Raw genomic sequence first — 27,658 nt, 5'->3', positions numbered from 1 at the left:
TATCATAATCATTCACATGGCCAATCTATATCAGTTAACAGTTATACGATACTGATGACTTTTGAAGACATTTATGATAACCTTGCTACGTACATTAGCTCATGGAAATTTTTGAAACAGGTTACCAACTATCATACACAAGCACTCGGCGCGTACTACACAATATATGCTATCACGTATTATCTATTGTGAAGTGTATAGGAATTACAAAAAAAAAAGAACAGTTTAAGAAAATGATATGACGTCTAGAGGAATATTATCAAAATTTAAACAATCTTTTAAAAAAAGGGACTTTATAGTAGTCTGCCATAAACACTGATAACTTGTGGGTATCTCATTAGAGGGTACGTTGCATCCCTCTTAGTGAAGAATTTCTTTAATTGCCAAAAATAGGGCTGGTGTCCACATTGTGTCCTCGGTGTTTGTCTTGTGAGTTGTGGGTTTGTTTGTTTGTTTCTTTTATCAATGTGTATTGGAGTAAAATTTAGGACTTCAGAAAATAAGTCAAGTTTTATAACTGAGTGTTTACCGATGTCGCTGTTTCATGAAACCATATTGTGCTATTCGTTTTTGTTTTCTTCAATACTTTCTTTGATTCGGGTCTCATATTCCACGTTTACACTGTCTTATCTGTTTGGAAATATTATTGATACCATCATGTTCAGCATCAAGTGAGGTTCTCCTTTAAGTGTTTGCTTGAACTGGCTCTCACATGAAGTTGAAAGGCTACACCCGAAGCAATTTTCGCAGGCATATTCAAGAGGGACTTAGGAGGACATGCGGCGTATACTAAACAAAGGACTTGGATTCTCTTTTCTTCTTTTTTTTTTTCTAAGTACATGATGTATTATGGTGCAAACGGATAATTAATCCAAAGAAGAAGTATGAAATTGCTTTGGAAAAACATCTTCACGGCCTGTTACATGCGCCGATTAGTTATATGCGAAATTCCACCCTGATTTCAGTAGCTATATAAGAAAACATAAAAATCGGAGAAAAATAATTCAGTGAAAATTTTTGGACAAAAACTGTGTATGGACACGTGAAAAAAAGTTATACAATGTAAAAGTCTCTATAGGGCAAGACAAATTATCAACTTTGTGCGATGTAGGTGTTTATCATGCAATTCTCCATTTAGACAGAACATATTTATATCATTAATTCTAATTTTTTCCCATATCAAGCGCAGACTAAACTTATCCGCTGCGGAAGACAAGTAAAAACATATTACTCTAATTATATACCGAGAGCAGATCTGAAGATTCTTTGTTTTCGGAGAGGATTATGAAAATTCGTGAATTTTTGTGTACAAACCAAATGGAGAGCGGATGAACTCCGGAAGAGAAAAGTAAACTGGCAATTTGTCTTAATCTCTAAACTTTTACAATTTAAAACTGTCTGTGTTTGTGTGTGTATGTGTGTGAGAGTGTGCGTGTATTTGTTTGTGTGTGTGCGTGTGCGTGATTGTGTGTGTCCGATTTTTCCATAACTGTTAACGATCTACATTTTTTCTGATTTTTCGGCTGTCATAGAATATACAAAGGAAAATAATTATGATATCAAGACGGCATTTCCTCTCAACCATCTTCGAACATCATTCGCAGTGACCGCGGGTGGGGGTGGGGGTGGGGGGAGACGATTGCTCTTCATTCAGTGATTATATGACAGGCGTTGCGGCTGGATGACTTTGAAAATCACAGAATGTGGAGAAACATTGATTGAAGAATCGATAGTCGGTGTTAAGTTGATGAAAAAAAAATGTATGTAATTAACTGGATGACTTATTGCAAAACTTGCTATCCGAATCATAAAGATATATGTGTACGTTGTCAAGTAAGCATGACAACACGGATTGGTGACGCGAGTTGTACATAAGTACTTTGCAATACAGTAATAGACCCTCGTCCGCGACATTTTGAAGAGGCATTCGGTGGCGGCATGGGGGCAAGCAAGCAAAGACGTGAATCTTGCATAACACACGCCAAGTTTTGTATGGCTATCAGCCGGCCTTTGCGAGGACATTTACCTTTTCGGCAGCGCAATTTGAACCTTGTCCAAAGTCCTCAGACACGCAGTAATCTCGTGAAGTTTTCAGCGGCACGTTGAAGTCGGCATGTGCCAAAGCGGCGTGTGAGTGTGTAGCGATACTTGCGCACAGTGCGGAGGCGAGACAGTGACAAAAATATCTTTTTATGATTATTTGCCTTCAAAATTCTGAAATTGACTCAAACCTTGAGACGGAAAAGATTTCAAAGTAAACACTTGAAGAAGCAAAGTAAAACACAAGTTCTTCTTATGTATACCAGTTGGTAGTCTAGAGCGTACATAGCCATACATTTAAATCTACTGATTGTCATTCCTTAAGCCCATTGTGCGAAACGAATAAATATATGCCAACGCCCAAATATTGCTCGTGCTGTTTTTTTCCCTTCCCTCCGGCACAGGTGAGAGAAAAATTTTGACTATTAAGGTACATCGATTAAGGTAGCTACTCCTTAATCTAAAAAAAAAAACAAAAAACCAATAGCAATATTCAGGGCGTGTCATATACAACTGAAGCCTTTAATCGAGCTTTGAGATGCTAATATTTCTTTATCTACCAGTCCTTGTTTTTCGTCTCATTTTTTTTCATGGACATCTATATTGCTTGGTTAAACTCTGAAATCAGCACAACTATCTCAATACACATATACATGTGTTTACTGCCACCCCATCAAAGGTCTATAGGATGCTATACCCTGGATATCCACAACGGGGTTTCCAATGTTTATGTAATATATCGAATGCGGTCGAATCTACTATGAGTAGTAAAAAACTTTGGGCTGTATCACACACAGTTATAATTATACAGGCTAAGTTGATTCATGGCACCCTAGGAAAACACCTCTTGTTCCCCAATTTATGATTACTGTTACACGACCTATTTCGCTCCGTGTTCACACAAACGTGACTTATAATTACTGGGTTATATTCTCTCCGTTTGCTCAGGCGCTGGATCTTATCGTGCGATTTAAGTCCTCACCCATTTCCACGACTCAGAAGATTCGGTGCTGATGTTGAAATTTTCGAGAGTGTTTACACTGTCATGTGGGTACAACTGGCTTGGGTAAATGTCGCCCTCAGCGATGGCAAAACGAAATGGGCAATTTGGAGGTGGCGCCCACATGTGGTGGCGCCACCACTGATCTTTGTATGACCGTATCACCTCCTGCAAAGATCAGCGGGCGCCACTGGTCCCTATACAATAGGGATGAACCAACAAATTGCCTCCGCGAAAGCATCTACCTATGCAGGCGTCACACTGCCCCCCCCCCCCCCCCCCTCCATTAAAAAAAAAAAAAAAAAAAAAAAAAAAAAACCAGCAAAGATTGGCCAACGATGAAGTAAATGTTCAGTTTTGCTCTGATCTTGTACAGTAATCATCATGACTGTCATTCACGAGAACATCTTAATAAGAACATCGTATACGACCGCCGTTGGATTTTTTTCAGACTCCAGCAGCAAACTCTTATGGTGGCAAAATCTTCGTGTAGTCATTGCAATTTCTTCGTATGCCCACGAGGGTAAATGTCTTAAATTAAAGATTCACATCTTCATGCAGCCTTCGTGTGATGTGGTGCGGGCGCCAGCGTGTGACCTTCTGTAATAATGTTTTGGTTCTTGATTGCCCTTTGAACATGTTCGGGGTCACATTCTGCAGCAACTTGAAAACATTTCATATTCGTATTGCAATAATGTAATGTGTTAACTTCAGAATAGTATGACAACACACCTACTGGTAGTTTGTTTTAAGGTGAATGCTCGATCAGTGCGCCATCACAGTGGGCGCCACAGACTGTGGAAGTGTATGTGAATAGAAGTTACTGTCAGGCGTTGTAATTCTATCAGACACTCCGGCCCTGACACTTGGAATTCCCTTCCCATCGAAATTAAAAACATGACCACTATGTATTCATTTAAGAAGGCTGTAAAACTTCACCTCCTTAAGCAGTATTCCCCAGGATAACATTCTGATTCCTTTATTGTATTATAATCAAATGTATATGAATATGTACGTGGTACATGATGCATGTATGTGTGCATATTATATATCGATTTATTTATCTATCCATATTATGAATATGAATATATATGTATGTATAGGATAGGTACATCATGTATATTATATGAGCATGTATATGTATGTGTACGATGTGCCTTACCATTACTGCGTACATAAAATAAGCACGATATATTTCATTCCATATCAGATAACAATATGTATAGGATACTTTGTATTCACACATTATTATTTTCATAGTGCATATTCGGTCATTGCTCCGGCAAAGGCAACTGAACGTGTAAACTTTAATATCATTATCATATTGTATTTATCATCATTACTATTATTGTAAAGTAGTTGGAGTGGTACACATACACTCTGTAACTTTCCCTCTTCCCCCTACCCTTCCCTATTTCTCTCTTTCTCTATGCCCTATTCTATCCAGAGTAGGTAAGCATTTACCGTCAAGCCTCGGCTTATTTTGGAGACCCTTCTGTTTAAGTTCCATAAGCTGTTTGTATTTGTTTTGTATAATTGTACTAAAAACTGTACTAAAAAGTGTCGATATACTGTTTGTCATAAATGACATGTACATAATCATATCTGATGTAACGGAATTAAGCAGAAATAAATCAAATCAAAATCAAATTCTCTCTCTCAATAACAAATCTTATCTTATTTTCGGATTATAACGGACCTTCGGAATAACGAGCCGTAACGGCATCTATTACGTCAAAATACTGTTTATTAGAAATTGCATACCATTAAACAATTTGCTACCATTTAGCTTACAATACACATATTTGCTTTTGTTATTGCCAATCTTTTATTTTTCTTTCTTTTTCATATTACCAATAGGCCTATACAAATTGATTCATGACAATATAACACAACTTTCAATATGACAACATAAATTATATATTGTCGATATTACGAATGAAAAAGAAAGAATACACACACACTCAAGAAAGAATACATACACACAAAATCACCACACACACACACACACACACACACACACACACACACACACACACACACACAAGACAGCCAGTCTCAAAACAACGCTCAATAACCCACCTCACGGTCCAAAATGCTCAACATGTAGTCCCACACACAGCACCAACGGGATTTAGTCATACTCTCGCCTCTCTCCTCTCATTGACTAAAGATTAATTCGTATACATTTCGGAATCATTAGAGCGCGCAAAGTTCTCAAAGTTTGATAATGTAATGGACTGGTCTTGAAGGGGGTACGACGTTTAGGCTCTATTACATGAAGTGGCATCGTATTGCCTTCGTCTTCGACTCAGGTAATGCGATTCTAGTGTGGGAAATTAGGCCTAATGTATCCCTCGAAAGTAGCCAGTCCGGGTCGTTATTGATATTATTAACAAAACCAGAGGGACATGAAAATACTGACTGTTAATGTAATCACATTTTGCATTGTATTTCAAAGTGAGAAAAAAAAAGATGATACAGGGCAACTTACCAGCATTAATTGGTTGCACTTTCAGTAAAAGCTTATTTGCGCGTTTGCAGCCAGTTCGCGTGAGTAGGCTACATAGCAACAGGCGAGACAAATACTCCATCAATATCTATTGTGCGCTTGGATTTTACACGCAAATCTCATTGACTTTCGTCAGCAGGCAATAAACGATCTTTTTTTGACCCGCATTTTTTTTTCCTGGGGGGGGGGGGGGGGTCAAAGTGGAGCAACAAAGCTTAGAAATTACATTGCACAGATGTCTGATCTACTATTAAATTACAATAATTGCAAACTTTACAGGGCGGTCGTGTATAGTTTCGCACCCCCTCGTATGATTTTAAAACATCTACAAACCCACACTAAATATTTCACAACTTAAAGTATATGCATCTGAGTCTCATTAAGCCCGACAGACATTGATTAGTTGCCATTTTATGACTTTTAGGACAAATGCATTTCAGTTCGATCGCTTGAATTGAAGGTCTGCGCTACAAATATTAAGCAGTATAGGTATGTATGTAGGCCTACTGCTACTACAATTTGTATGTATCATAATATCCAGTTTCTGTAAAAATATGAAACATCTAGGGTTGCATCTCGGTAGTATTCTAAAACTTGGATTTCATCAGCAATACTGTGGTGTAAGTCACACCTCTACAAATAATGGACCATCCCCAACCACGTCATGAGTCTTGCGAAACTATCTCTGTTTGTTGAAACGAGGGGGCCGTCCGCAGTTATACTGAGTAGTAACTTATTGTAAACACTAATGTGGTGGATTATACCTTTGATAGGATGAACTCCTCTACACGAAACACATCTCACAGCCGTCATGATAGGAAGATTCATAACGCTTTCCAGTGAATTCAGAGGGACCGTACATAATCATTTTGGAGTCGATTCACTAAACACCTGTCCTGCAATTTTTATCTTAGAAGAAGCAGAAGACATGATAGAATAAATCCTTGCAAGTTTCAGGAATGAAGCGAAGCAAGTTGGATTTGAAAAAAGCTTTCGTGTATCTTTTCCATTTCATTATGTGCCAACGAGTGTCTGTGTGGAGAATTATTTGCCGGTATATTATGAGCTATAAAGATTGATCTTTTTCTAAGAAGTGATGATTTGAAGGGAGTCGGGTTGTTCTGCATAGATATTTAGTGGTACATGTACCAGTATTGTTGGATTACAAGTAGCAGATAGTGGCAAAGATATAATTTATTGTCAAGGTTATGTGACGATTGCATCCTGGGATGATTACGAGTGCGATTGATGGTGGTTTCATTTTGAAAGCAAGCTCAATTATTGTGAGTTAAAATCACGATTGCACTGGGTCATCTCACGAGCTCGACACCCATAAGTACCACGGCTTACGAGCAAGATTTTGAAAAGACATCCGTGAGTTACCGACACCCACGAATCATACAGCCCACGAATCATACAGCTAGACACCAAGTAAAAAATGACCACGCGAGCTAGACACTGACTAGACCCATGGGCTGGGTACTAAGCAAATAAGGCCCATAGACATAGACACTAGTCAAATAAGGCCTATGAGTCTGACACTAGGCTGAAAAGGTCTACGAGCACGACACTACGTAACTGAAGCCGTTTTAATGTCGAGTTGATGGGCCTATGTGTGTGGTGCCGAGCTCGTGGGCTCATGACTCGTGGGCTGTGTGACTCGTGGGTATCGAGCTCGGGACACACACCGGATTGTACATCCGCTGTGATCCTTTCTCGGGTTTTCTGTGAACGGTTAGATACACTATTGCTTCCGCCCCATTACTAGTCGTCCTCGACACACCTTAATCGGGACAGAAATCTCCTATTATACTCTTGAGCCTCATAACGATCATCATTTCATGCTGGTAGGTTACCAGTCGTGAATATAATTATGTGCACATTCTTGCACAGTTGATACGCTCCCATGCTGTTTTCTAGGTTCGGTTTATTAGCTTTTACAAATCAAACGTTTCACAGCGACTTTGTTGAGCTTCGTGATTTGACTCATCGTGAAGCCGTATAGCCCGTTGGAGGAAGAAGGAATAAGACGACCGTGAACAAAATGAAGGCAGTAATCGTTGAAAAATATGGCGACGTAAACAGCCTGGAGATCAGGCAAGACGTTGATGTACCAGCCGCCGTAGAAGGAACGGTAAGGAGGAGTTTTGAGAGTATTTCTTCTTTCTCTTGTCTGTGAGTATAATTATCTCTTAGTATTCGAAACGTAAGAGTATAATATGAAGCTATGTCAAATTTTGAGCAAATGAGACCCACCTATTTAAGCTTATTTACGCTTATTATATTTACGCTAAGCGTCAAAGTCTCATTTCGCTGATGTACTAAAGCCACAGCCTTATCTTTCGCTTATCGTTAGTGTTACCAGTCTATCCTGATATTCATCATATATGAGAAACATTACGAATCTCCTTGGGATAACTGTGTCTTAGATATATATATATATATATATATATATATATATATATATATATATATATATATATATATAATGTATATAGTGTAGAGCTCATGGGCTGTATGACTCATGGAGCTTTTTTTGTTTTGTTTCAGTGTCGAACTCGTGGACGTAAAAGATCTTTTGCTGGTGTGAAAACACTATTATGTCTCTTATCAATCATCGCTTTCACACCTTTCACAAATAATTTGGGATACCACCAGCAAAATGTTCCACGTTTCCGACTTATTTCTGTAAGCATTGTTTAAAACTAAATCTACATTCATTAAAGAACTGTATCATAGGTTCAAGTTCAAGTTTATTCTTTTTTTTTCATCCCCAACATAATCAATAGCATGTACGCACCGTGTAAATAAAAGGAAAGAGCAGTCAACAGGTTATATGATGTTGGTTCCATCATTGTAAGTTCCATCATACTTCTTTAGCATTTATTCTTATCCAAACTTTCATAGATCCACCACCATGTCAAATATTCTATTGTGCACATAGCTGAATATCATGTATCATTTCATTTGTTATATTTGATATATTTTTCATTGAGAAATATTAAAATAGATTGAAATTGAAATTGAAATTGACATCGAACATTATAGTTAAAAAGAGGCAGGGCTGATACGTTTGATGAGAATAAAAGAAGTGAAACATGTGAGTGATAAATAATTTGGGGAATGAGATGGGGTGACCCACTAAAAAGCGAAGATTGTAGATTGTGGGTCCCACCAGTTATGGTTACATAATCTATTATAAGAAAAAAATCCTTTTCCTCCAAATGCAGTACATCGCATATCACTACTTAATCAATTAGACAAATTAAACAGAAACATAATATTCATAAGTAATGTATATCTTTTAGGGGTTCATAAAACTAAATAAAGGGCATAAATCCATGAAGCAGAGACAAGACTGACAAATAAGATACAGCACAAGACAGGTTAAGTAGCTAAAGCACACCTAAGTATGCACAAGACCACTACAAACACAACAAAGAAAATAAGGACTGCACGATGTTGAGAGAATAGTAGGAAGAAGAATGATCTCCGAGAGAGAAAGAACAGATGGTAGCGTCATATAATATGCACGAAACAAGCAATGGCTCGGTGGTTGGAACATATAGACATATATTGGTCATACTCATCTATGGAATTATAATAACTCACATTTGTTTAATTTTGAAGATCGGAACAATATCCACTTCAGTTTCCTTTTTGAATACAGCAAGTTAGTGACGGGGCATTTTATATCATCAGGCAGTGCGTTCCAAATCATGGCCCGTCGCATAGTATTTCACAAACGCGTTTTGTGCCAACAGTGACCTCAGTTAAGGTAAATGATTATATTCTACAAATCGACTGGTAGGATATTTATGAATGGACAGACTTTTTATGAAACATACCAGTAAATATTTAGGACAGGTAAAGTTCTTTTTTTTTATCAAACATAAACTGACCTAGTTGAAAGTAATATACAGTGTATATCTTTTACTTTTAGCAATTTATTCTCGAAAAAAAATATGGGTCTGTGTAAAATCGTGTAAAAGAGTTAAATATAACGCGCAGTGGTTTTGTTGTTGTTTTTCAAGGGGAGCGATCGGTCTGGCAGTATTTGATGATATTTAATTCTTGAACGACAGAAACCTCTTTCATACTGTCACATCTGGAGTATCATCCAAGCAGGATCTCTGCAATCTGATTGGTCAATATTGTCATGTATTGATTTTTACTGATCCACACTGCGTCCGGTAATATCCGAACGCATGGCCATGCGTCCGGTAAAATCCGAACGCATGGCTCAAGTCTTGTATAGTGTTGTATGTGTACCGGACGCATGATGGGGAAAGTAGTTGTATTTCATGAATTTACGGGCCCATTTTACAACACAAATGATGCACATGCCTATTTCGTGGATAAGTGAGAAATGGATGCTCTCGTTTAACTATGGAACAGTCTAAAACCCACTCGCTGCGCTCGTGGGTTTAAACAGTTCCAAAGTTAAACTCGCGCATCCAATTCTCACCGATCCACTCTGTCCTGTGCATCATTTGTATACTAACATGACTGATCTCAGGAACTTCTCGCAGTTTCATTTTCTTTCATCTTCAGTTGGTGAGGATCATCTATTTTATTTAATCACTTCATAGTGTATCACAATGATCAAGAGTTTTTCTTTCTTTTATTGAATTTCTGTACCCTTAACCATAACCACATTACACTCTAATGTGGTAGCTTGTTACAGAAACTCTTCATCAACTGTGCACTGTAATTTGCACATGTTTATTTCCATACGAGAAAAGCACAACAATTATTTTGTTTACGAGTGCGTGAGTACGTTCTTTAAGCGTGTAGTGTACGCACTTGAGTAGATAATAATTATATGCATATATTATTGTCAATATTTTGTTAAAATCAAGACCATATGCTAAAATGGAAACCTCTCTGCTCTCCTTAATTCTAATCCACTCTGTGTTTGCCATTGTACGCATTTTTCTTATTATGCAATTCACTCCTTAAAATGGATTGAATTTGTCAAATTTCTTCTTGCTAACTGTGAGGTAAAAATCAATGGAACATACATTCTGATGTTCAAAAATTACTGCAAGGTGATTTACTAATAGTGAAGTTTGAGAAAGATCTGACACGAATTAGGGATCTTTAAATATTTACTGGAGTGAAATGGAATCATCTCTATATTGTCTGCTAATTGTTCTTCTACTGTGATATCATAATCTGTTGAAAAGACTTTAATATTCTTATATTTTGAACTACTGATATTAGTACTCTTACTGAAGGCCAAAGTCCTTGTTACCCTGATAATTATTTCGAACAAAATGTGAATGTGACTTCCACCGAAAAATGAAATGAAACTTTTGCACTGGTAGGAAGAGTGATTGTGCCCCATTCCCAATTTCGCTTACAACGTTTCAAATGTTCTCGTTCTCGCGCTATATGTATATGACTTTGCCTTCAACTCAGATGGTTTTTACTATCAACAGACTAATCTGCGTGGCACGTGTCTCATTCAACATTAAACAGCTAGCGCGTTGTTGTTGTTGTTGTTGTTTTCTATTAAAAAATAATAGAAGACCGCTTATTTCTTTGCCTGTGTCTCTGTTTTTTTAATCCAATACTAATGGCGGAAAGATGCTGCTTCAACATTCGTTCATATCTTCCTTTGATTAAAAACTAGCTGCTCTGGCCAGTTCCTTTACCATTCGTGTTTCGTATAACACTTTCGGTTCACTGTATACCTTGCAATAGTGATCTGTTAGCAGACCTGTCGCCAGATTGTGGATAGAATGTTTCTATGCGGTCCATGTATCATAATTGCACTGTTAAATTTCATGGCATTAGTTATAGAATTGATGATTCTGCAAACTCACATTTTGCAAGTCATTTTGATTCATCAACTCACCACTATCAATTTAATCAAAATCACTGTGCGTTCGCCTTATAGATGCTGAATGATCCAGCCCGTAGTTCCTTATATATGCAATTTTTCATTATGACTTGCAATATGACAAAGTGCAAAATATATAGGGTATTAGGCCTACCGGTCGATTTTGTAAAATTGAACAGTAAAATTTATGCTGGATGCTTATATTCAATTTCGGGTAATTCTGGTCATGTACAGTAATATTTTTGTCAGTTCAATAAACAAAAAATGAAGCTAACAAAAAAAAAGTTTTATTGTTTAAATTCACAAAGCGATGGTAGTCACGACATTCTCAAACTTGCTAGTATGTAATATGATTGTTATATGATAGGGCAATACTGCCATTCCAGTGTTCAAATACTTTTTGTAGCATTATAATCGAAAACGTTTTCAATCAATCAACCAATGAATAACAACTCATTTGGTATATCATGAATCTATATATATAATGATCATTTATAACCATCTTGATGTTTTTGACCGTTGTTTTACATGAGTTTTAACAGACATATGGGAATGTATTGTATACATTCTTTAATTTATAACGGGTTTAATGTATAGGCATACTACGAATTTTAATACTTTCGATGGCCATTCTTAAGTTTATTTCTTCGACAAACGCACAAAATTTGATGATTGCAGTATGAGTGTGACAGAAAAGTGTTAATGTTTAAATCTATGGAATTCGAAAGAGTTACATTTCATCAAACCACCTGAATCCATTTTTCGCACATGATTTATTTGTGTAGGTTCTCCTCTCTCTCTCTCTCTCTCTCTCTCTCTAAAAAAAAAAAGTATCTGATATTTAAACATCAGGATCCAAATAGATTTATGCGCAAATTTCTTTTAAAGGAACTATATTATAATGCAAATGCATGCTGACTAGTGTTGAGTCGTGATACCATCAACATCACTTATGTCGCTGTATGTGGCCAAATGAATATCTAAATGCCTACCATATTATAGTAACTAATAATCTTTCTACATAAATTTTTCTCAGATTATATGGATACGCCCACAAAAAGAAAGAAAGAAAGAAGGAGAAAAAAAAAAACCCTTCCAAACAAATATTCTGCCAGTGTCATCATGTGACTAAAATCATCACTAAAGTACTGATATAATCAATAAAAGACAATGGAATACACCTTTCCCAAGTCAGAACATAACTTGTATATTTTCATGTTACAAAATAATCAACAAAAGAGAGTGCGAGGATACATTCAAGTTGTGCTCAGTTTAGGGGGAATGTGCATTCCTATATCTTATGCTAATCATGGTACTTTAGCAATGTTTGACAGAAATGTGTCACTGGCAGAACCTTGGTTTGTAAGTTTGTTTGTTTGTGGGCACGTATTCAAGTAATCTGTAGAAAAGTATAGTAGAAATATTATTTAAAAAAGTATATGACATATTTTGACATTCTTTTGACCACATAAAACATGATTAGGCTATTATGAGTCAATATACAATTAAAAAGGCAATATTATTGTATTTGCATTGTACACTATCATGTATACAGTGCACTCCCGTTATAACGAAAACGTTTATGACGAAATTTTCGTCACAACGAAATCAAATTCAGGTCCCAAAATTATAACCTCTCTCTATATATAGGACCTACACTATGCTGTTCGGTTATAACACAATTTCGTTAAAATGAAAGAAAACAGCCTGTCACGAAGACTTTGTTATAACGGAGTACACTGTATTAGTTTCTTTCAGCTCTAGAACCTGTGACAGTAACTGTTTATAGATCTCTCCGCATGCTTCTGCATCGAACCTTCCGCCCACTTGAGTGGCCGAGCACTCGCTGTATCCTTTACAAAGCAAACGTTGGTTGGCGGAGGTATAACCAGTGGCGTATCTAGGGGGGGGGGGGCAAGGGGGGCACGTGCCCCGGGCGCCACTCCTTGGGGGCGCAAAAAAAAAAAAAAAACGAAGAAGAAGAAAAAAAAAAGGAAAAAACGAAGAAGAAGAAGAAGAAGAAGAAAAGAAAAGAAGAAGAAGAAGAAGAAGAAGAAGAAAAAACTCGCCCGGAAGGGGGAGGGAGAATGGTGGGGGGGGGGGGGCAGAAAACCAAATCAAACAAGATAAAAACAAAACATGATGATGACGCGGACAAAATGACAATGTTTGTTGTGTTCACACAAAAATTCCTTGTTCTGTGAGCTGAAATACAAAAATTTTCGGCTCGCTCGTTGCGCTCGCTCGCCAAAATTTATATAAAAAAGAAGGTAAGAACAAAACGTGATGGTGACAAAATGACAGTGTCTATTGTGTTCACACATGTCATTTTATATTTAGCAGGCAAAATGTTTCACGGAGCAGCGGCTGCAATTTCATTCGTTCTGAAGCGATTGCCAATTGGATCAAAAGAGGGCGTCAACGGTTTCGAACATACGCGGGGGGGGGGGGGCGCAAAAAAACAACAACAACAAATCAAACAAGATAAGAACAAAAGGTAATGATGACGCGGAAATAAACAAATTTCGGCTCACTCGCTCGTACTAATTTAGAGTATTTTTTCAAGTCCTCAGTTTGTTGGTATAAATCGTTATCTATAAGGTCGTCACTATAATTGTGAGATTCAATGAGCAAAAAAATGACAAGAATTCCATGTTTTGTAAGCTGAAATACAAAAATTTTCGGCTCGCTCGCTGCGCTCGCTCGCAAAATTTATATATATAAAAAAAAGACAAGAACAATACGTGATGATGACGAGGACATTTACAAATTTTAGCTCACTCGCGCGCACTAATTTAGAGTATTTTTTAAAGTCCTCAGTTTTTTGGTATAAATCGATATCTATAAGGCTGTCACTATATCTTGATTAGAATTGTAAGATTTGGTAAGCAAAAAATGACAAGAATTCCATGTTTTGTAAGCTGAAATACAAAAATTTTCGGCTCGCTCGCTGCGCTCGCTCGCCAGAATCTATCAAAATTCATTACATTTAAATCACCCTCAAAAAGATCCCTTTTAAGTGCTTGAAAAAGCATCACGTGGACTTTGTTTAAAGTCCCTACCGGGATGGGGTTGGGGTTGAACACCAGTCCTTTTCAGAAATTAGGGGCGCAATTTTCGTGCTTGCCCCGGGCGCCGTTTTCCCTAGATACGCCACTGGGTATAACTATTTTTCAAAACCACCAGCAATGACACATGTACCATAAGAGAGCAACCACGTGCTTCACAAACACTGCATTTTTTTTAAATAGAACGACGCAGTCACGCAATATCACCATTATGTATTCTTTGCCAACAGGTCTTGGTGCGCATGCATGCGGCCGGTATAAACAACATTGAGGCGCGCATTAGGAAAAATGGATGGCGAGGGTTCGTGACACCATTCACCATCGGGCTGGATGGGGCAGGTGTCGTTGAAGCAGTCGGTGAAGGTGTTAGCTTATTCAAGGTACTGTACCTTTCCCTTATCTATCCGAAACATTAAATTTTAAATTTTGTTTCCAATTTTTTTCACCATTTACAAGGAAATATAATATACACGAATTTAAGATTTTAGAGGCCATATTGGCAGCCATTTATTGAATATTTCAAAACCCTAAAAGATGTAGGAGTTGCATCATACAGAGTCGGATTCAGCACCCTCGAAATATTTCGATTTCGCTCAATCCTCCACTGATAATTATGTGCATGGTACATTTGCCATGATTTTCAATGCGTACGTGCCTGTGAATTTGTTTTTGCATAAATTTATCAGCATGAAAACGCGTAATATTTCACATATATATTATTCATTTATATTGCACATAGAATCTGTAAAGAAAGTGGAACATTACAAAAAATAGTAACGCGCATCCCTTTCTTTTCAGCCAGGAGACCGAGTATATGTGTTCCAGCCAAGAACAGGGACGTATGCGGATTACTGTCTTGCAGATGAGGAAAAGGTCTACAAGCTCCATGACAGGCTAAGCTTCGAAGAAGGCGCCCTCCTACCTACACCATACTTCACTGCCCTTCGGGCCCTGAAGAGGTTCTAAAATGATATTCATTTCGTCAAACTTAATAATACACACGTTCATTAGCTTCCTCTTATAGAGTTCTTGACCGCATTTTTCACCAGTAACAAACTTCAGGTATAGACAACGGGCTTCATAAATTGCGTACTTTACTGCAAAACATCTACGTCATTTTCTGCAGTGGTAAATTGACAAATAAATTGAAATCGTTGGTAGCAAAATCATGACACGTTTTCACTAACTAAATGATTAATACGACGATAATCTGATATCAGTATGACACATTGTCCTAATTTGCCGGTTAACAGTTATCCACGTGCAAAAACATATATAAATGCTGAGATTGATTGGCATTCAAGTTGATAGTGAAAAATGGGCAATTATTACAGCTTCATGGTTATTGCGTCAGAAGTGTGTTTGTTTGTTTGTTTGTTTGAACCCAATGATTTTAATTTGAGTCGCACGTTTCTCACTATCTTCAACATTTCCAGGATTGGTAACGTCTTTTTGTAGGCATGTATATGACTGTAATAAAAAAAAAATAAACCAGTTAATCAAACGATTTGTGTCGATTGGATGGTGTGAGCATACATCAAGTTACATTGTTTTAGATAATTTCTGTTTATTCGTCATTTTACAGGGCAAACTTTGAAAAGGGCAACAGCGTTCTTATTCAAGGAGCAAGCGGAGCAGTAAGAATATTTTTTATTCACTTTTGGAAACCTCCCGAACTTTGCTGGGTTTTCGACATAAAAGATCATAATTATAATTCCACTCGATTAATTCAGACCTCACTGAATACTTAAAATAGGGATTAAAGGGTCATTTCATGAGCCCGACAACCACGAGTCATACGGTCCACGAGCTTGACATTGAAAGAAAAAAGGTTCATGAGTCATATAGGCCAAGAGTCAGACAATCAATGAGCTCGAAACTAGGCAAACCAGGCCCATGAGTCCGACTGTATATAATATAGGCAAACAAGGCCCACGAGTTCGACACTAAGGAAAAAAGGTCCTCGAGACCGACACTTCGTACATTAAACCCTGTGATGTAACGTTGGACTCGTGGGCCCTGTTTGCCTAGTATCTATACTAGCACAACGATTGTTGTTGTCAAAATACTACGAAGATACAGATAAATATTCATAAAGAGAATCTCACAAAAATCCATTTTATGAAATGTAGGCATCCCTACACATGTCTACGGTTTGCTACTTATTCCTCCTGCCTTCATTCCTTTCTGAAAGCAGGAGTTATTCAATAGATACTTCTTCATTCCCTGAAGCCACCCATTATGTTTGGGTTTTCCTTCCTGATTTTGTTTGTGCTGTTCAGGTAGGACTTGCAGGTATTCAGATCGCACGTGGCCTTGGAGCTTCGAAAGTCTTTGGTACAGCAGGCACCGAGCGAGGTCTAAGGCTCGTCAAAGAAATGGGAGCTGATGTCGCGTTCAACTACAAGTCTCCCGACTTTATTACAGATCTGAAGGTTTGTGCAGAATAACGATATATCGATCATATTTCATCACAAAGGCAAAAAACAAAACAAAATAAAACAAAACCACACACACACACAAATAAAAAAACAAAACAAAACAACAACAACAACAAACTCCAAAGCACATACAAAACAACCGACCTAAGCCAAACTCAAGAAGAAAGAAATAGAAGTATAGCTTTGCAGCTACTTCGGATGTATAAACGCATGCACTAATGATATACCATGTATAAGATACGATACGATACGTCATTTTCAAAAGCATTAGCTATTTTGTCTGTAAAATCTCTTGGAAGGACATGAGAAGTACCGCAACCTACAGGCAAACTGCTTCTCATAATATAAAGTAATCTTTTTACTGATGCAACTTGTCAGTTAATTACTTAAATTTTTTTTTTCGTCCATTTTAGTGAAAATGGATAAAACTCATATCGGTTTATAATTATTCGAGAAGCATTCATCTCCTCTTTTAAAAGATGGAAGCACCATTGCAATTTTAAGAATATCTGGGAATATCTCATTTTCAAATGACAAAATAATATTACAAATGTGTAACAATGAAAAGAACTGAATAATTCAATACCTCAGGGTGGACTTCATCATAGTAACAATAATAATAATAATAACAATAATAATAAGAATAATAATGATAATAATAAAATCATATCAAAATAGATAGGCCTAAACATGTCAACAATATCTCCATTTATTTTGTAACAGGGAAAGAATACAGTGACTTTCTACATTTCCTGGTAAATAGACCTACTGATAACTAACTAGCTCATTATATTTACGGTTATCAGCCCTTTCTCTGCCAATGAGTCAAACATGCACAAATTTCACACTCATACCCATGGACTGATAATCAATGTAGCACATGGGTTAAGGAAGGATGTGATATGTTAAGCCACGGTGGACACTGAACGTTATCATGGCGTGAGACCTGCCATACCTTATTCTTACACCCGATACTTTATTTAAATGCTGACAACTAATATACTGCTTCCCCCCCCCCCAACATCTGTGAATTTTAATCAGTAAGTTCATGAATATTGTCCGCACACTAATTTGCACTATACAACACCATAATGTCGTTTAAAGGAAGCTGTCGGTCCGTCAGGAGTCGATGTCATCGTGGAAACAAATGCTGATATCAACTTGGGAACGGACATCGATATCCTTGCCAGATATGGTCACATTGCGGTAAAGTTCAATTCAGATTTATTTTGATCTTTCGACAAAAACATATATCTATACACTTTACTTTATTTTGTGAAAGAGAATACTGTATAAGCGACGGAATGTGAAATGAAGTTTACACAAGCCTATGGATGTTCGTATTGTATTAGTGCGGGTTTTTTTTTTGTGTGTGTGTGTGTTTGTTTGTTTGTTTGCGCTTGTTTGTGGTAATGTGTCAAAATTCATCTGCGTTTATTTTCCTACAGCCCAGTAAGGGACTATTTTATTTACCTGCTCCCTCCAATCAAATTTCTTAGGCAGGAATTATACGTTGCTGGGAAAGACACACCTCCTGCATGCAGGCTTTGTGGTTATATAGAGCAGCTTTTTGAAAAAGCATGCACTCATAAATTTTGAAAACAATAGAGAGAGCTTTCCCTGTATTGTGATATTTCGCTACATGTGAACTTGAATACTGATGGAAAAATGTTAAGTGATGAAAGTGTCAGAGGGTTGAAATAATCCGTGTAACGTCGATTTGCAGTAATTTGAACTTGTAAGTCTTGCAACATTTAAAGAGACATCTTTATTGAATTGCATCGTGTTTATTCTTTAACCAACAGATCACAGGGAAAAGAGGCGAGGCCAGGTGTGTTCCACACCTTTTAGTTGCCAAGGAATGCACTGTCATCGGAAGTTCCCTCTTCTTCTCTAAAATAGTAAGATTTTGCAGACTTCGTCATCTTTTGAAGCATTTTTAGTTTTATTATCTGATTATTTTTGACGAGTCTCTTTGAGCGATGTCATTTAATGTCAGTCCATGTGCGCAGAAATAAAACTATACTCAATGTTGGTGAGAATCAATTTTGACGTGCAATAATTCCTTGTAAAAATATCAAGATTATTATCATGATTAGAAAATTTAAACCTAGCAAAATAGGAGACGATAAGAGAAAAAATATTCTTATTTAAACTTACGATAGATCGACTGGTAATCTTGCTTGCTTTATCTTTGGACTGGGGAATATGTTGGAGACAAAGGAAAATAATTTGCGTTTACAGAAATATTCTATCTCCATGTAAATCGCACGTTCTTGCAAAATAATACAATGTAGAAAACCCTTGGGGGAAATTGAGTTCCACAATAATAAGACCCCCTTAGGCATCCAGTCGGGTTTCCACTGTCAATGTCTTGTTTTCTGGATATAAAGAGGCATTTAGAATTCATATTATACAGTCTTCGGGTTTAGGGTCCAGTCCCGGGCCCACCGTCGATTGACCGTGGGTTACTTACTCCAGATACCAGTATGAGATATATCAACAATTAGATTTGACAAGTTTTTAATCATCGGTACTATTATCCTCTTTGTACAAATTGAGTACTCACTTTTCCACTCCAAAGCTTACATGGGCATGAATAAACTCTGAAGGGCTGTTTTCAGTGAGCAAGAGAATAATTTGCGAAGAACGTAAATGTCGAAAAAAAAAATTGTGAAAGTCCGAACGTTCAGTTAAACTATGATTTTAAACGTACCACGGCAACGTCCAAGATGTATATCTGCAACCATTTAATTCCGCCAATCTCATTTAACTTCCTCTTTTTTTCTCAAACATTCTACCTTTTACACATGTCTCTACCCTTTCGCTGCTCCCCATCCCCATTTTTAGGAAGAAAGAAGAGTGCTGCATGAAGTGCTGTACCAAGGAGTCGAAGACGGCTGGTTGAAGCCTTATGTTGGGGGAACATTCAAGTTTGATGACGTCAGAGCTAGTCACGTTGACATCGAGCAACGATCGGGATCGACGGGGAAAAAAGTTCTGCTCATCAACTAAGTAAAACGAAATCAATGCATAGATTAGGAAAGTTCTGTGAATTTACTGGAATATTTTGTCGTATAAAATTATATTTTGATAAAGTAGAGAATGTCTAAAAATGTCAGATGACTTTGTCATTTTTAATGTATGATCAATATTTACTAATTGAGGATTAAGGTGAGAATGCATTTTTCTCCCCGGTAGAATGTTTACACCATATTTCTTGAACAAAGTTTGATATGTTATATTCTTGAAAAGGGCAGCTTCGAGATGCTTTATTACCCAAAAAGAAGTAAAAGGAGCGCACTATATAACGATCCTTCGGAAAAAAAAAATATGCCGAAAGTTCATTAAACCAAAAACGAAATAAGGTTCGTTTGTTGTTTAATGAACCTTCGGGATAACAAATCGTTTTCCTTTTTATTTTTTCATTTTCCGATTAACGAACCTCTGGAATAAAGAAAGAAAGAAGAAAAGTAGTATATTTACCTGATTAGCTGTGATTCGAAATGAAGCTAACTGTAGATGTCTCTTCGATATGATAATTTTATTCCTTTTCCGTCACTTCCATCAATACACTGTTCCTTTCAACTCCCCAATAAAATATCGACAAGGTATTCTTTAGTGTATATGCATACATTTTTCATATAACTCATTTAAATACGAATTGAATCTCTGTTGATGGTGTAAAGCTGCGATTGCCGGGTGGAGGTAATAAGAGATTAGAAATCAATGAACATGCAGGTCAAAGATACCCAAGTGTTTATAATAAAAGCTCAGAAATCAAAAGCAGAATATGGAAAAATCTTAAGTCGATTCAATCTTTATTGATGTTGTATTAAACCTGACAGACTTTACTTCATGAATTATGCGTCTGTAAACAAGACCTCTCTCTTTCGATTCAAGTTGTTTAGCACCAATTTATGTTGCAATCTGATATACGTATAATGTTCATACTACATGCCGCAAATAACGTAGAAAGAGTCATAATATGGTGGGGAAGTATATATTCTAACGTCATAGATTCAAAGGATGATATATTTCGTTGAGTTTGTGTGATAGAAGGGAGAATTATCAGTAGATATCTTTATTATGAATAGAATTGATTTATCACGTATCCATAAAGTGTTGACAAGCTTAGGGAAATAGTGCATGGGTCACCGTAGCCGAATCTAGAAAGAAGTTATAGCATTACATTTCTCAAAAAGGTGTGAAATCAGAATGTAGAGTGTGGACACGGAAATACATTTACCTAACCGTTTCGCTGTTACTAATATCCATGCCTTCATCGTCACCTTATTCTCATCCAGAATTTCGTTAACCATTTCCTCTCCTTTCATTTGAAATATTTCTCCACCCGAAAGCGAGGTGAGATAGCATTGAAATATACTATGTAGCTATATGTGATACAGTAGTTCAGTTCCTATGTAAAATCCTGCCCTTTCTTCTTCTTTTTTTTAGGAGGTTGGTAGCACACACAATAAGCTCACAGCTGGGTATGAAAGGGAAAATGTGTTATATAACATAATTTTAAGGTATTCAAGGTTTGTTTCAGTAGACAAGTGCATAGGCTTATAATATTGCTCAAAAAATGTTTGCCTCTGTTAGTTGGTTTATATGTTTATTGGTGGATCAATATATAAAATCTCTTTTTTAGGAGTGTTTGTTGCTGTGGCTGTGTTGTTTCCGTTACACAATGATCGTTGAAAAAAAAAATATTACGCTGTACTGGAATGGATTTTTTTGATTACGCACGTAATGTGGTGTCCCTTCATTTATTCAGAAAGTACGTACAAAGAGCAGGGGGGGGGGGGATCCCCCTGTGACTGCGCATTCTTTGTGACGAGAGCAACACTTATTTAAGTGTCTACCAAAGTCTATCAAATTACCATCATAAACGCAGTAATACAAAGGAGAAAAATTGAAAGGCAAATGGATTTTCTTCTTAGGAACTTAAACTTCCTGCATATGGAGCAGCATATTTTTGAGAAAAGTGATAGATTGTTAATAATGACCATCTTTCCAGGAATTGCATACATGATTGCATTACATGCTTTTTTGTTTTGTTTTGTTGGTTTTTTTTTCTGAGGAGGTTCCTGAAGGTTACTAAGGGAACTACATATTAAAACAAACAAAATGTTCAGTAGACGTGACTACACAAGTATATTTTATATCAAAGAAGAAAATGTGAGGGAAGAGAGAGGTTCGAGCGAGAGGGGAAAAGGGTGGATGAGATGCACTATACATGAGAGCAGTGGGAAGTCGGCGGTAAGATCTGTCTGTTACAAGTTCATAAAATCAATCGTGCCCTATGCATAAAGCATTTAAAATAACAACAACAACAACAACAACAACAAAGAAATACTTGTTATAAACCTCAGATAATCAGTGGAACTACTCAAGACGTAATACAGTGCACTCCCGTAATAACGAAGTCCTCGGGACCGGCGGTTTTCTTTCGTTATGTCGAAATTTCGTTGTAGCCGACCAGTAAAGTATATATAAAGATAAATAGATGATAATTTTGTGATCTGAATTTTTACGTCGTTGTATCAAGAATTTCGTTTTAACCGTGTTCGTTATAACGGGAGTGTACTGCATGCATGTGAGTCCAGCTATCAAGTTTACAAACCTCTCTCATTGTCAAAAAAGAAAAATCGTAGAAAACCACGACGCTATTGTAATTATGCACAGAAAGAGTAATGAAAAACTCTCGCTAACAGAGCATTTCGCAAAGAAGAGACAAACATGTTAGGTGTGCCTTCGACTCGTCAAATATCGGGTTTGTATTGCTCTTTGCTATACATCACTTTGACAATTAAAGTTTGGTCAAGCTGATGGCTTGTGTAACCCTACGGAAGTTTACTTCAAATTTCAATGCCGAACATTGTCGCTTCTGCTAAACAGCTTCACATGGAACTGCACTATCTTCAAGTTATCTTGAAGTTAGCTCTTGAACTTAAGTGTGTGTGTGTGTGGGGGGGGGGGGGAGTCTAGTTACTTGACCCATAAAGAAAATAACTAAAAGGCCTTATTACTCTTACTCCTTAACCCAATCCGCTTAATGCCGAGGGCCCGAGGGCATTAAAGCAATCTGTAACTGCTAAATTTAATGAACGTTGTGTTTAACAGAAAAAAATAAAATCAATTGCAATGACCAGAACAGGTGATTATTCCAAATTTCCTGGCTCTTTTTGTGTCCCTGGAGGTACTAAAGTCACTATGTATAACAACTGTGAGTACATACCGTAAATGCAATTAGTATACTCTTGGTAGTATGACTACTATAGTACAAAATGAATCAGATGAAAGCGTTCTGTGCACAATGCTGCGTCGTATTCACAGGACTGTGATACTATGACGTCACAATTGACACTATAGCTGGAGCGCGCGGCCCAACGTGATGCGCGTAGTTACCGCTCAAACACAGCTTTCCATGCAGGCAGTTTGTTTCCTTCATTGCTTCTCTGGCCTGCGCTAAAGGGAGACAGAAGTTATACAAAGCGCATAAATATGGCGGGGCGCAGATTCTACCGAAAGTCCGCAGCCAAAGGCAAAACGAAGAAGAAACAAGGAAAGAGAGCAAGATTCATCTGCTGTATGAATCCAGGTACAATATAGATTCAATTCATCTTTTCGTTTCTTGTTATTGTTCTTTGAATTACAGTAATCAGTTAGTTGAGTTACTGTCAAGTTGACCGTTATTTTGCAGCGATTGAACATGAATTTATTGTTTCAACAGTCTATCGTGAAATATGTTATAATGATATTTCTCCTTTTTTTCTAGCTGACAGTGACAGTGAAGATGAACTGATTTCATCAGTGATTTCATCAGGAGTAAGCCCGGAACAATCCGTCAATGCAGATACCGACAGTGAATATTCATTAGAGCAGGTGCGTAAAACTTGTTTCGTGTTTGCAGCGATTTACAGTTAGCTATGACAGATAGTCAACTCCCGATGGCACAGGCGTGATAAAACTTATGTGTTCTTTTGAGACATTTTGAATTCTCAATTACAACGAGAAATATTCATCGATATTGACATAATGCATGACATGCATAAGATAAAGTCTACGCATCATCTAAAGTTGAACAATCTTGACATATGCAAAGGAATACTGTCAAGACAAATATACATGGAGTTAATTTAATTGTAATCTCCAAAATAATACCACAGCAATAATCTACGCAAGAACAAGGTCTTTTTTTCCCCAAAACTACCCCCCCCCAAAAAAAAAAACAACAACAACAACAAACAACAAACAAAACGAAACAAAACATTGAAAGGCCGGCGCAATCGCTGCAAAGGTTTGTTTTTAGCTACATCAGTAGGCCTAGTTTGCTATGAGTTTTTTTTTTTTTTTTGTTCTATAACATATTTGTTATAGCGACATATCAGTACAGAATTGTGTACATAATTATGAATTGATAACTGATTGTTTAAAATGAATAAATGAGTTTAATAAAATTGTTACTAACAAATTCGGGCAGTGATCATTACATCCGTTTTGTGGCTCAAAGTTGAAGTATTTTGTCATTGTTTTATGACGGTGTATTTCGCTTTATTCGCTCGTATAGACAATCTCTGAGAATCATAATTTGCATTTATTCCTGCATAAGAACATCGGTAAAGATTTCTCAAGGTCACCTTCAAAGAGATAATAAATACGATATAAATACCCCATTGACACAGTGTATCAACCCTTGCCGTTTGTGATACGGATACAGAGTGTATACACACAGTGTTCACGTCATAATGTTCTACTGCGTATTACGTCTAGTGTTCTACTGCGGAATACGTCATAATGTTCTACTGCGTATACGTCATAATGTTCTACATGCAGCTGAATACGTCATAATGTACTACTGCGTTATGACTCCAATGTTGAATTCACTATTGGGCAGCGACTGGTATCATAACCAAAGAGGTATACCCACTGCCTACTACATTATACTATAACCTCTTTGAAAATGACCAGCGTGAGTAGGGCATGATAATATAGTATAGTCAAACCTGCTTTCGTGACCACATGTTTATGAAGACCAAGTGTTCACTGAAATGTATTCGACACCAAATTCAAGTTGCCTTTAATAAGTAGACTGAATTTTCTTCACCTGAGAAAGTTATGGATATGTAAATGTTCACGCATGTATTCATCGAATTGTAATAATTTGTCCAATATCTCATGTAGAAATATCATATAGATACGAGGTCAGGTGATGTCATATAGGGCACCTACTCAAAATTCTTCTATTGACTTTTGCAAAATGATATCATAACTATCTAGATGCCAAGATTTTAGGTATTTCACACAATCTTCTGTCTCTTTAGCTCTCTGTCTCCCCGTCTGTATCGCTCGACCCCCCCCCCTCTCTATATCTGTATTATTCTGAGTATAGTTATGTATAGTCATACATATTTACATAGCTATGAAAATATTGCAGAATAAAAGTATCGTTGAAACGTGCACTGTCCAAGTCAATGAAACACTTTTTTTTTCTTCTCCCACATCCATTACAAAGTCAAATTCACGTACATCTGTAACCTTCAAGCATGACGGTGACAGCGTGAGTTACGAGTCGATCGACATTGTCCAGGCGCTATCCGAGATTGACCATCGTGGAGAGGGTGTGGTCAGTGAGGTCAAGGAAGAGAAGAGTCAACCAGGATCGGGGGCAATGGCTCTTGTTCCCCTTCAAGTGAAGACCGACACCAGGTCGCAGTTTGAGGTATAGAGGCTCAAAGAACTTTACGTTTTTGTGTTTTTTTTTCTGCTCATTGATTAGACATTAAATTTTATACCAAAGTTTAGTTTGCGGGGGGTTTTTTTCCTGAAAGAGGCATGCTGATGATTACTTTTGAACTGCTTTCTGACTTGTGGATTAGTTCCTTATGAAATAATCCACATAGCCTGTGATAACAAAACTCTTAAAAAAAAGTTTCATTTATTGCGAAAGTATAACTATAATCCTTCATTTGAATTTTCATGTTTTATATTTTGTCCGAATTCGATAAATAAACATATATGACTTTTGCTATTACAGTGACACTAAATCAGTCATCTGAATTTGATTCCTGCTGTATGTACGAGACGAACTCGAAACGTCAGTAACTTCTTGGGCGTTTCTGCTACAAAGTACAATGAAATTTGCTGAGGTTTTGGATACTATGTAAAGTTTTTCGTTTGTTTGTCTTACCATTATGCTATCAACGACAGCTCTATCCACACGCGGTCTTCTGCGTCGCTGACGTGATCGTACGGGACTTTCCCCCTGGTGCCGTTCACACCGTCATGCAAACCGACCATAACTTTTTACACCTGGTAACACATAACAACCATCCACGCCGACTGGCAGAAAGAAAGACCTGCGAGTATCGGGGATCCCGTGCGCTTGTCATTAGCAACATGCATGTCCCATGCCTATTGGGACGATGGCGTCCAGTGATCAACATTGGCTCTTGGAGGTCAGCAAGACGCAGCAGCGGTCGTCGTTACAACGCTCGTTTCGAAAGGCGCTTCACCTCGCACAAAATCTTTGAGCCACGACGACAGGTTTGTATTATCGGATGATGTTACCGTTCATTGATTAGATACCATTACTGCATATTATTATGCAATATGTAGTTCTGACTCCTTCTGCCCAACTCCTGATTTAAAACACAGGTCAGCGCATGAGAAGCTGTAGGTGTTCATTGACTGCAGTCCTCTTTCCTGTTGAGTTGACGTGTTTTTATTCCGAATCGGAAACATCGCGCACTCCAGTCCCTTTAAGTCATAAGTATTCATGATATATTTCTATATTTACTTTTCGAACAGTAATCGTTGACCACACTTGCATGCCCTATCGATTAGATGACAAAGCTTTTCGTCTTTTTTTCGCACACGTATTTTAAACAATGATTTAGAGAAAATTATAGCTTTATCTAAGTAAAAAGAATACCAAAAAACAGTTACCGGTATTCTTGCGTGTAAACTTCAAAATCACAATAGGTTGCCCAAACTTCGCGATCTTAAACTTCTCGATCTTTTTGCCAGTCTGACCGCGCCTAGTATTTTTTGTTTGTTTGTTTTATAAAGGACAGTGAATATCATTCAAATTTCATCATAAGACCATACCATTGTTCACTATTTCATCCAAATGATTGACTGTGCCGTTATTTACATGTATTATTATTATCATTGTAAGGCTGTGATTTTCTTTTTGCTTTCACGTTTGTCCCAGTTTACTGGTCAGGGGTCAAGAGGTCAAAGATGTCCTCCTGGGGAGAGGCGCTTCTCCTTCTTCTTTTGGACGAGGAGAACTGACGAAGATCAAAGTCTAGGAAAAGTGGCCACCCTGACCAGGTTCTTTAAAGGTAGAGTTCGATTTACCGACGACAAGGTTCAACAGTCAGTGAACAGCGTTAACGTCTATCTGGAGTCCTGGAGCAACGACCAGGGACACAGTGAATACGTGATGACGACGACGTCGAGGTCAGCTGGAGCACGACCTCGAGTGGTCATATCAGAAGGTCCTCCTCGATCCCAGCCGAAATCCCGCAGCTTCACCAGTTTCCATCATGATCGCCCGGTCTTCCGCGCCGAGTGGAGGGAGAGGTCTGTTGCTTATGTGGAGGAACCCCGTCCTCCGGCGAATAATAACCCGACATCGTCACACTCGACATCATCACCACCTCGCATGATCCCTGCCTGGCGAGACATTGTCAACATCATCAGGTTCCCTTGGAGACCGTTTTTCTCGCGGGAGCT

At 37.6% G+C, this 27,658-nt stretch overlaps 1 protein-coding gene across 1 annotated transcript; it reads left to right on the top strand.

Moving 5' to 3' along the window:
• The first annotated feature begins 7,596 nt into the window (after positions 1-7,596).
• LOC140238051 (quinone oxidoreductase-like) lies at positions 7,597-19,924 on the top strand. The gene is made up of 8 exons (XM_072317973.1): positions 7,597-7,686; positions 14,699-14,848; positions 15,267-15,427; positions 16,054-16,105; positions 16,751-16,903; positions 18,014-18,115; positions 18,715-18,810; positions 19,760-19,924. Exons 1-8 carry the CDS (start codon positions 7,597-7,599, stop codon positions 19,922-19,924), a joined length of 969 nt encoding a protein of 322 aa, XP_072174074.1.
• The last annotated feature ends 7,734 nt before the right edge of the window (positions 19,925-27,658 follow it).

Source organism: Diadema setosum, chromosome 14 (assembly GCF_964275005.1).
Source record: "Diadema setosum chromosome 14, eeDiaSeto1, whole genome shotgun sequence".
Lineage (NCBI taxonomy): Eukaryota > Metazoa > Echinodermata > Echinoidea > Diadematoida > Diadematidae > Diadema > Diadema setosum.
The sequence above is the reverse complement of the archived record's forward strand: the minus strand, read 5'-3'. Positions and strand labels throughout refer to the sequence as shown.

Bases quoted from the DNA above. Each gene is read 5' to 3' on its own strand.
- LOC140238051 (XM_072317973.1), top strand. From the start codon at position 7,597: ATGAAGGCAGTAATCGTTGAAAAATATGGCGACGTAAACAGCCTGGAG. The intron at 14,849-15,266 runs GTACTGTACCTT...CTTTCTTTTCAG, and splicing joins AAGGTGTTAGCTTATTCAAG to CCAGGAGACCGAGTATATGT. The intron at 16,106-16,750 runs GTAAGAATATTT...TGTGCTGTTCAG, and splicing joins TTCAAGGAGCAAGCGGAGCA to GTAGGACTTGCAGGTATTCA.